We start from the raw sequence: 10,503 nt of genomic DNA on the forward strand, positions 1-10,503 counted from the left end.
CGGCAGCCTCGGAGTGAGAGGGGGTCCCCCTCCTGCCCCACATCCTCCGCCCAGGAGGTTCTCCACCCTCCTGTGAGACCCTTCTGCTAGAGGAGGCTGCCCTGAAACCAAAGGAAGGAGGTTCCAGAAGATCTCCAAAGGATTCCTGAGATGGTCCCTCCCAGCCCAGCTTCCTCCTTTGCCCTGGCTCTCCAGGTTCTCCCCGGGATCTCCTCCTTCACCCTTCCTGCTGCTCTCCTCCTCCACTTCAGGAGGCCTCCGTCCCTTCTGCCCTCCCTCCAGATCCCGCTCGGCCCTGCTCTCATCAGCCAGGAGGGCCTGCCCCCTCCCTCCCCACATTTCACACACACACACACACACCCGTCTATTCCTCAGGCTGCAGAAGGCCCAGGAGGAGCATCGCTCGGTGGAGGTGGAGAAGGTCTCCCTGGAGAAGAGGCTGCAGGATGAGATCAGCATCGCCAAGCAAGAGGCCCATCGGCTCCGGGAGCTGCGCGAAGGCACCGAGAATGAGCTCAGCAGGCAGAAGTATGCCGAGCAGGAACTGGAGCAGGTACGCCTGGGGGCTGGGGGGGGGGTTGGAAGGGATGGCCCCTACTGGGCACCTGGGCTGTGCTCTCGAAGCTCTGTCGTTTCCTAAGTTTCTGTCGTTTCATGCTGATTAGGTGACAGCATCAGTGCTAATGATGATGATGATTATAGTGCTGAAGGTGTTACCTGGTCAGGTCATGAAACGTCTGCAAGAAAACAACCGAGCTGAGAGAGCACCAAGGATCCCCCCCACACAGGGCTCCTCCTCCTCCCTGCAAACCCCACTGCCTTCTAGCACTGATGATGTTCCCTAGTTGGGTCATGAAATGTCTATAAGAAAGCCACCAGGCTCGGAGAGCACTAAGGACCCCACAGTCATCGACCTCCTCCTCCTCCTCTCTTGCAAACCTTCCTCCCTTCCAGCACTGATGCTGTTCCCTAGTTGGGTCATGAAATGTCTATAAGAAAACCACCAAATAGAGAGAGAGCCAAGGGCCCTTCATTACAACCCCCGGCTGCAAATATTCTCTTTTCTTGGTCCCTGAACCTCCTACTTCTGGACAATGACCCTTGACCTGCCACCTTCCGGACTGGCCTCAACCCTGAGCTGTCTCTGGGGCTGCGCGGAGCCTTCGGCTTTCCCCCTTGTCAAGGCCCTGGAGCGTCAAGCCTCAACACGGCTGCTCTTGCTCTTCTCTCCAGACCAGGGTCTCCAACCTTGGCAACTGTAAGACCTGTGGACTTCAGCTCCCAGAATTCCTCAGCCAGCTTAGCTACAAGTCTTAAAGTTGCCAAGGTTGGAGACCCCTGCTCCAGAGTGTTGCCCGGTATATGTGTGTGTGCACGTGCGCTCTCTCTGCCCTCTGAAGCCCTGCTGGGGCCCTTGTGCTGTCTCCCCGCCCCCCAGGTGCGCATGGCCCTCCGGAATGCGGAGAAGGAGCTGGAGTCCCACAGCAGCTGGGCAGCCCCCAACACCCTCCAGAAGTGGCTGCAGCTGACCCACGAGGTGGAGGTGCAGTACTACAACGTCAAGAAACAGAATGCGGAGAAGCAGCTGCTCCTGGCCAAAGAGGGGGTGAGTGCCGGGGTGGCCCCCCGCATCCCTTTCCAACCACTCACATACAGCAGGGAGTGGCCTCCCAATCTTGGCAACTGATACACAGGCAGCCCTCCGCTTAGGACCACAGTCGGGACCAGAATTTCTGTTATTAATCGAGGTGGTCATTCAGTGAATCCCAGCTGATTTCATATCGTTTTGGCCATGGTGGTTAATTGAATCATGCGGTCATTAAGTGAATCCAACTCCCCCCACTGACTTTGTTGGCTGGAAGCTGCCTGGCAAGGTCGCAAGGGGCGATCGCACCACCCCAGGAGCTTTGCAACTGTTGTACACGTGCCGGTTGCCAAGCACTCAAATTTTGATCACGTGACCACTGTGATGCTGTGTGGGTTCTAAGTGTGAGGCCAGTCATAAGTCACTTTTTCAGGGCCGTTGCAACTTTAAATGGTCACTAAACGAATAAGTTGAGGACTACCTGTATGGATGTGATGGAGTGTAGGTAGGAGGGGCATCCCCAGGAGGGAGGGGTTTCATTCAAGAAAATTAAAGAGACAACTCGGCCTGGATATTTTGTGTGAGAGAAAGAGGGTGAAGGCAGCTCCTCCTTACTAGTTCCCAGAGTGTATTGTAGATCAGATAGGAAACGCTTCAGTCTGGCAAGATTCTGTCTGTGGGTGTGAAAAACGAAGGGCTTGGAAGAATCGGCACCTGCCATTCTGGGCTTGGGGCCAGGCAGTAGCGCTTGAACCTGTCCCATCTTCCTCCAAAGGGAGCACCGTGTGGTTTTCCTTCCTTAGCTAGAACCTTCTCCATTTTACTTTTTCCATTCTGCAGTGAGCGGAAAGAATCTTTGTAGAGGCTGCAAAGCAGGGATCCCAGTAGTGGGAAGATGAAGAAGGGGCGGAGCCCCTAGCAGCTCCCCATTGCCACCACGGGGCCTCTGTCTGTCTGAAGGGAGGGGGGAGGAATGAAGAAATGGGTTCTTCAAATAGCAGGGAGGGAGCCACCGTGGAGAAGGCCCTTCTTCCTGGTCCTGCCAGATGGACCTCCTTAAGAGAAACTCCCCCCCAACATGGGGGGGACTGAGAAAAGAGGGGGAAGAACACTTGCAGGAACTGGAATGGCCAGTCTAGAGAAAAGAAGGACTGGAGGGGGGGGGAGGGCATGATGGCAGCATTCCAACATTTGAGGGGCTGCCCCCAAGAAGTGGGGGCTCAACCTGTCCTCCAAAGCCCCTGAAGGCAGGACAAGAAGCAACGGAGGGAAACTAACCAAGGAGAGAAGCAACATGGAACTAGGGAGAAACTTCATGAAAATTAAACAGTGGAACAGCTTGCCACCAGAAATTGTGGGTGCTTCACCACTGGAGGTTTTTAAGAGAAGACTGGGCAGCCACCTGTCTGAATTTTTTTTTAATTTGCATTTATATCCCGCCCTTCTCCAAAGACTCAGGGCGGCTTACACTGTGTTAAGCAATAGTCTTCATCCATTTGTATATTATATACAAAGTCAACTTTTATTGCCCCCAATCTGGGTCCTCATTTTACCTACCTTATAAAGGATGGAAGGCTGAGTCAACCTTGGGCCTGGTGGGACTTAACCTGCAGTAAATGCAGGCAGCTGCTGTTAATAACAGACTGTCTTACCAGTCTGAGCCACAGAGGCCCAGGTATAGGGTCTCCTGCTCGACCAGGGGGCTGGACTAGAAGACCTCCAAGGTCACTTCCATCTCTATTCTGATTGATTGATCGATAGAAGGCAGAATTCCCAGCAGATCAAGTTACAACCAGTTGATTGAAAGGGGGAGCTCGGAGGGGGAGGGGTATCTTGCTGCACCTCCCCAGCGCTGACGCCACCCGACCCCCCTCTTGGTTCTCCCCTCCAGGCGGAAAAAATCAAGAAGAAACGCAACACCCTGTTTGGGACCTTCCACGTGGCCCACAGCTCCTCCCTGGACGATGTGGACCATAAGATTTTGACCGCCAAGTGAGTTTGTGCCACAGGCACCCCCCCTCTCCTCCCGCCCCCTTCCCATCAGCCTTTGCGGTGGGGGGGTGTCCTGTGTTCAGCAGGGGAGCCCAAAGAGAGAGACGCCCCCCCCCACTCTCCATTCAGGAGTCTGCAGCGATACCTGGAAGGGGAGGGGGTGTCTGGTGGGGAGCTTCATTTCAGCTGGGCTGCTTGAGGCTGCACAGAGGGGCCCCTCTGGGATGGGTAGTCCTTGACTTATGACCACAGTTGGGACCAAAATTTCCGTTGCTAAGCTGCTCACAGCTTAGTGAGTCATGCCTGATTTTATGTAGCTTGCTACAGTTACTAAGCGAATCGTTGCAATTGTTTGACGTGGTCATTAAGCGAATCCAGCTTCCACCCATTCACGTCGGAAGCAGCTGGGAAGGTTGCAGGGGCGCCCATGGGACCCTGGGATGTGGCAACCTGTCATGTCCCACTCCTCCGCTGACGGCCGGGTCGGGGAAGTCCGTATCAGGCGTGCCTCTGCAGCTCTGCCAAAGTCCTATCAGAGTTCTGAAGGCAGGCAGGAGACCAGGAAGTGACTTCAGCAATCCAAGTTAGACTTTGCCTGACTCAGAGAATGCCAGAAAGCAGATCCTTTATATAGGCCATGGGGTGTGGCTCCATGACTCAGGACTTATCCAGGCCTGCCCCTCCCTTCCTTTTGCTGACGTCGCCTCTCCATTCTCCGGAAGCGTGGGTCTATCCATTGCATCGTTTCATCTCCAGCTGTTGGTAATCTCAGCCCGTGGCTGGCTTCAGACGCACATTTTTCATTTCATTTCATTTATTTGATTTTTATACCGCCCTTCTCCCGAAGGACTCAGGGCGGTGTACAGGCAAATAAAAACAGACAAGACAATAATCTATAAAATGCAAAATTAAAAAACTTATTATAATTTGCCTAAAATTTTAAAATATATAGAAATTAAAACCCCGTTTAAAATTAATAATAAAACTATACAATCCATAAAATTTAAGCCAGCCCAGCGAATAAAAGATCGTCTTCAGTTCGCGAAAGGTCCGAAGGTCAGGTATTTGGCGTAAACCGGGAAGTTCGTTCCAGAGTGTGGGAGCCCCACAGAAGGACCTTCCTGGGGCCGCCAGCCGACATTGCTTGGCGGACGGCACCTGAGAAGTCCCTCTCTGTGAGGCGTGCGGGTCGGTGGGAGGCATATGGTAACAGTAGGCGGTCCCGTAAGTACCCAGGCCCTAAGCCATGGGCGCTTTAAAGGTCATAACCAAAACCTTAAAGTGCACCCGGCGACAGGTAGCCAGTGCAGTCTGCGCGGGAGGGGTGTTACGTGGGAGGTACGAGATCCTCCTCTATCACCCGCGCAGCTGCATTCTGGACTAGCTGAAGCCTTCGGGTGCACCTTAAGGGGAGCCCCATGTAGAGAGCATTACAATAATCCAAGCGAGAGGTAACGAGTGCATGAGTGACTGTGCACAAGGCATCCCGATCAAGGAAGGGGCGCAACTGCCGAACCAGGCGGACCTGGTGGAAGGCCCCCCTGGAGACGGCCGTCAAATGGTCTTCAAACGACAGCCGCTCATCCAGGAGGACACCTAAGTTGCGCACCCTATCCTTTGGGGCCAATAACTCGCCTCCAACAGTCAGCTGCACATGCTATCGGAGGGAGGTTTGTTTGTTCGGCCTGTCCGGGCATGGTGCCAGGGCTGGGGGCTGGAGGCATGCCAGGACAGGGGGAGCGGGCGAGACACAACACAACCTGACTAGGTAGCTCAGTGGCTGAGGCACTGAACGTGTCGATCAGAAAGGTTGGCAGTTCGGTGGTTCAAATCCCTAGTATAGGTCTCCTGTGTGAGCAGGGAGTTGGACTAGATGACCTCCGCGGACCCTTCCAACTCTGTCACTGTTGCTGATGGTAACCGTGGTAAATACTGTAGGTCCACAATTGAGCCCAAAATTTCTGGTACTAAGTGAGAGGCTTGTTAAGTGATTTTTGTTCAATTTCGTGACCATGCAGCCATCATAAGTACAGGTCGGTTGCCAGTTGTGATCAACATCCAAGGGATACTGTAGTGGTCGTAACTGTGAGGACCGGTCTTAAGTCCCTTTGTTTCAGTGCCGTTGTAACCTTGAACATTCACTAAACGAACAGTTGCAAGTGGAGGTCTAGCTGTGGTGTTGCCAGGGGGGACCCCCCCCCCTGTCTCCACAGACCCCCTGACTCTCCCCTCTCCCCCTGCCCCTCCTCCTGCAGGCAGGCGCTGAGCGAGGTGACGGCCGCCCTGCGAGAACGGCTCCACCGCTGGCAGCAGATTGAGCTGCTGTGCGGCTTCCAGATCGTCAGCAACCCCGGGATCCCCACGCTGGTGACGGCCCTCAACATCGACCCCAGCTGGATGGGGGGGCCCCCACGCCCCAATACCTCCCACTTCATCATGACCGACGACGTGGACGACCTGGACGAAGAGATGGTCTCCCCCATGTCCATGCAGTGTAGGTGGGGGCGGGCCTCGGACCCCCCGACCCTCCCTCCCCAAACACCCATCCTCATCTTCAGTGGAAGAAGTTCGCAGCTAGTCCTCGAATTACAACCACGGTTGAGCCCAAAACTTCTAAGTGAGGCAGTTCTTAAATGGATTATGACCCATTTTATGACCATTGTTGCCACAGTTGCTAAGTGAATCGTTGCATTTGTTAAATTAGTCGCACGGTCTTTAAGTGAATCTGGCTTCCCCGTCGACTTTGCTTATCAGAAGGTCACAAAAGGGGATCACGGGGTCCCAGGGACACTACGGCCATCATAAATGTGAGTAGGTTGCCAAGCAGCCAGATTTTGATCATGTGACCACGGGGAAGGCTGCAACGGTCGTAAGTGTGAAAAATGGTCATAAGTCACTATTGTTAGGGATGTAACTTCGGACAGTCACTAATTGAACGGTCGTAAGCCGAGGACTAGCTGTGCTTTGTCTTGCTCTGAGAAAAGCAGCAAAGGTGCCAGCCTTGACTCCCTCGTGCTTAACCCCAGCAGTGCCTCTGAGCATCTACAGAGTGCTTTTCTCAGTACCCAATTCAGCTGGGCACCTGCCGTGGGTCACAGAGAGGAGGGGTCTTGGGGTAGAGGCGAGGCTGGTCATCTTGGCACTGGAAGCCCTTTGGATCTGCCCTGGGAGGCTGGGGAGGGCCCCAGAGAAGCCGAGGGGGTGGAGACAAAAGCCCTCCTTGAGGTCCTGACCCGGGAAGGCCCCGCCTTTTTCTCCAGGGCCCAGGCTGGGGGGGGGGGGCAGGAAGGCCCAGGGGTCTTCTGGCAGAGACCCCTTCGAGGGGGATATCTGGTTGCTGAGCCCCCCCCCCCGCCCTTCCCAGACATGGATGCCAATGACGCTTTCTCTCTCCCCGCCTGCCCTCCTTGCTGACGCCAGACGTGGCCTTGCTTTTGGGGCGCCAGTGGAGTGACCGCTCCGCCCCCAGCTCGGACGACCAGGCCTTCTGGAAGCACCCCGGTTTGAGCCTTCTTATCTTGGATTCGCTTTCACCCACCAGACTAAACTCCACCGGCCGCTGCAGCCGAGCCCCTCTTCCTGCCCCCTGTCTGGGCGGTTCTCCTTTCTAGCACAGCCACTAACCCTCACCCCCTTGCTGCCTCTCTCTGTCGACCCCTCCCGGAGGGCGGTGCCCATCAGAACGAAGAACCGCTGCAGGAGAGAAGCCCTAAAAGCAGAGCAGAGGGGCGGGATGGGGGGCAGCCTTCCTTCCCATGAATAGACGTCCATATTCACATAGGTTTTTTTTGCCAGGATAGGGGCAGGGAGAGAAAGGGGGTCCACCCCACCCCCTCCTGCTTTTCTTGCCTTTAGAGCAGGGGTCTTTAACCTTGGCAGCTTTAAGACTTGTGGACTTCAACTCCCAGAATTCCCCACTCTGGGGTCCCCAGGCCAGCTGGCAGAGCCAGGTTTTCAGTGCTGTGTGGAAGAGGGTCAAGATGGGAGCCAGTCTTGTCTCTGCAGGGTTGATGTCACACCGGGAGGGAGACCCCATGGAGAAGGCTCTTCTTCTAGCTCCCACCAGGACCTCCTTTGAAGAGATCTTCCTTGCCAGCAGATTTTCCCACTCCAAATTATCACGGTGTAGGGAAGAAGTGCAGGAGGGCCCCCAGACTTTGTCTTCCCCAGAGACAGGCATTGGGAGGGGCAATTTGAAGGGGGAGGGCTGGGGTCAGGGGAAGATGGTGCTGAAAGGTCCCCCCTTACCGGCTGTTTCCTGGTTCTTCGCTTCGCAGCAGGGCCTGATTCTTCCTCGGATCTTTTGTGCACCAAGTAACTTCTTGCGTCCCGTTTGCATGCCCCTTCGGGCCCAGCCATCAGCCTTGGGCATCTCCCCAGGCACCATGGGGCTGGGGCCGACAGGTAGTGGGCAATTGAGGGGGAAGCCACACTGTCTTGTGTGCTTCAGCCGGACTGGGGAAAAGCTCACCTCGTCCTCCTCCTTGGTTGTTTGTGTCACAGGGAGTGGGAGAAGAAACAGGGAAGGCTTAGGGGGAAAGCAGGACAGCCTCTGATGCCCCCCAACCCTGTCCGCCCTCCCGCTCTCCCTCCCTTCCTCCCTCCCGGCAAGACCGAAATGAAGGAAGCGCCTCCTGGACAAGCGCCATCTGGTGCAGCCTCTTTCGCCCTAACTGGCCCTTGTTCCCTTCTCTCTCGCCAGCTCCCACCTTGCCAAGCAGCGTTGTTCGTCAGCGCCTGGTGGACCCCCAGCATTCCTTGGGATCGCAGAGGTTGGTAGAGAGTCACCAGCAGGCCCCCTGCCAGGGGGAATCGGGACCGCTGGTACATTACCTGCCCGGCAGGGTCACTCTGCGCCGAATGCCCAGCCTCACCGGTGGCGGCAGCAGCATCGACGTCCCAACATCTCCGCCTTACTCCTCCTCCTCCTCGGCCGGCCACGGAGCGCCCTCCGCTCCCCCCTGCCATGGGCTGCCCATCCTCTACCACCACACCACCTCCTCCTACATCCTGCAGATGGATGCCTTGCCCAACCTGCCCCCTCCCGATGTCACCTCGGGGACGCACGGCCAGACGGAGAGCTCAGGGTACCGTCCTGTCCGCTCTGCCTCGGCACATGCTCCCTCGCCTAACCTTTGGCCAGTTGTCGGCAGCCGCTGCACGGGGTGTGGTGCCTGCTGTGACTTCCCAGGAAACCCACTAACTGCACCGTGAGCTACCTTGACCCCTGGGTTGGAGTGTGGTTGTGTTTGCTGTGCTCAAAGTGCTGTGGACGGCTTGTGTCCACCGGTTTGTGTGGCCTGGCTTCTGCTGAGGCCGCTCTGCTTGGCCATTTGCCTGGGGCGGATGAAGGACAGCAGTAGCATTTATATGCCCCTCCCAGCACTCTGTATGAGAGTGAGGCCCTTCCAGAGCGTCTCCAGCAGCCCTTCATCAAGGTGGGCTCCAAGGGGGCTGCAAAGGGCTGCGGCATTCTCTGCTATCGGTCTGCAGGCAGATGCACCCTTTGGAAGAGGCAAATGCCCCTCCCATCCAGAGACTCCTCCCCCAGGACTCTTTGGTGGGATTCGGATTCCACCCCCTCCCATCCCCACCCACCTGCTTGCAGCCGCCTCTGTGCATCAGCCTACTTGCGGGTGGGGGGTGTCTTTGAAGGTGGCATGGAGGAAAATTGCTTGCTGGCCTTGGTTCAGTCTGTGAAGAAATGGGGGGTGGGCATCGGAAGGCAGCTGCTTCTGTGTGCCACTGAATGTAGGTGCATGGGTTCGATTCTTTCCAGGCTCACAAACTCACGTCTTCTCACCTCCCCCCACTCCAGGGACCTGGCCCACTCGGACTCGGATTCCTCCATCCCACACCTGAGCGACCTCCCACGGGCAGCCATTTCCATGCCCAAGCTGCGCCCCGCCCTGCTGAACAAACCGGTTGAGGAACAGCAGCAGCACCAAACGGAGCCTGTCGAGTCGGAGACCCCGCTAACAATGAAGAAGGTGGCCCCGCTCAACCACTACGGGGGGCTGGAGAAGGCGGCCAGCCTGGGGGAGCTGGGGCCGGTGGGGGCCCGTTCAGGGGATTCCTCTCGGTCACACAGCCCCAGCTCCACTGAGCCCGACACCCCCTCGCCGCCTGCCAATGGCCGCACCGGGCTCTCCCTCCTGTCTGGCAAGGCAAACAGCCGTATCCCACACCTGGCGGCCAAGAAGACGGGCGCGGCGGGCGAGGAGGACAGTGGCTCCACAGGCGAGGAGACTGACTCAGGCCCTGGGAAGAAGAAGTTCCCGCTTAAGATCTTTAAGAAGCCCCGGAAGTAGCCGGAGGACATGGAAGGACTGGGCAAGCTGCCCTTGGCTGCCCTCCACTGGAACGCCTGGTGGTGACAGAGACGCTCTTTGCTGGGGGGCCTCCTGGGGCCAGAGTGCCCTGCTTGGCTGCGCATGGCTTGCACCCGCTGCCCCCCTTCTGCCCGCTGCTCCCCCCCGTGCGGTCAGAGCAGGGGAACCCCAACAGGCGCCCCTGGACCACAGCCTTCCCTCGAGAGCAGAACCAAAGCTTCACGGCTCTCGTGGCTGCTTGGTGCAGCCGAATACAGGATGGCAACGCCTCGGGGTCCTTGCTGCACCCTGGACCGCCCAGAGCAGCCACACGTGAGCCCGTCTCGCTGGTCTCAGGGCAAGGAGGAAGGCGGCCATCTGGCCAGCAAGGCTGCAGGGGGGCTGCCCAGGCAACGAAGGGGGGCAGCTCCTTGGGCCAGCCAGCTGCTTTTCGTAAAACTGTTTTGAATCTAATAAAGCATGTAGACTATTTTAATAAGGTTGCCTGTGTGGTGTCATTCTGGGATGGCTGCGAGGGCGGCCAGAAGCACCGTTTCCCCCCCTCCAGCTCAGCCCGGGGCCCCAATGAGGAGAAGGCCTTTCTTTTCTCTTAAG

General features: G+C 57.0%; 1 protein-coding gene across 4 annotated transcripts in view; it reads left to right on the forward strand.

Moving 5' to 3' along the window:
• The window catches only part of STIM1 (stromal interaction molecule 1), a 71,047-nt gene extending 60,660 nt beyond the window's left edge, over positions 1 to 10,387 (forward strand). The window contains exons 7-13 of one of the 4 annotated variants that reach the window (XM_058185255.1): positions 376 to 553; positions 1,439 to 1,606; positions 3,477 to 3,577; positions 5,833 to 6,071; positions 6,998 to 7,078; positions 8,280 to 8,664; positions 9,396 to 10,387. In XM_058185255.1, the coding sequence (XP_058041238.1) occupies positions 376 to 553; positions 1,439 to 1,606; positions 3,477 to 3,577; positions 5,833 to 6,071; positions 6,998 to 7,078; positions 8,280 to 8,664; positions 9,396 to 9,888 (1,645 nt within the window). In that variant the 3' untranslated portion in view covers positions 9,889 to 10,387. The remainder of the gene's footprint in view (positions 1 to 375; positions 554 to 1,438; positions 1,607 to 3,476; positions 3,578 to 5,832; positions 6,072 to 6,997; positions 7,079 to 8,279; positions 8,665 to 9,395) is intronic. The other 3 variants (XM_058185257.1, XM_058185256.1, XM_058185258.1) reach the window with 3 other exon arrangements.
• Positions 10,388 to 10,503: the final 116 nt, after the last annotated feature.

Source organism: Ahaetulla prasina, chromosome 5 (assembly GCF_028640845.1).
Source record: "Ahaetulla prasina isolate Xishuangbanna chromosome 5, ASM2864084v1, whole genome shotgun sequence".
Classification (NCBI taxonomy): Eukaryota; Metazoa; Chordata; class Lepidosauria; order Squamata; family Colubridae; genus Ahaetulla; species Ahaetulla prasina.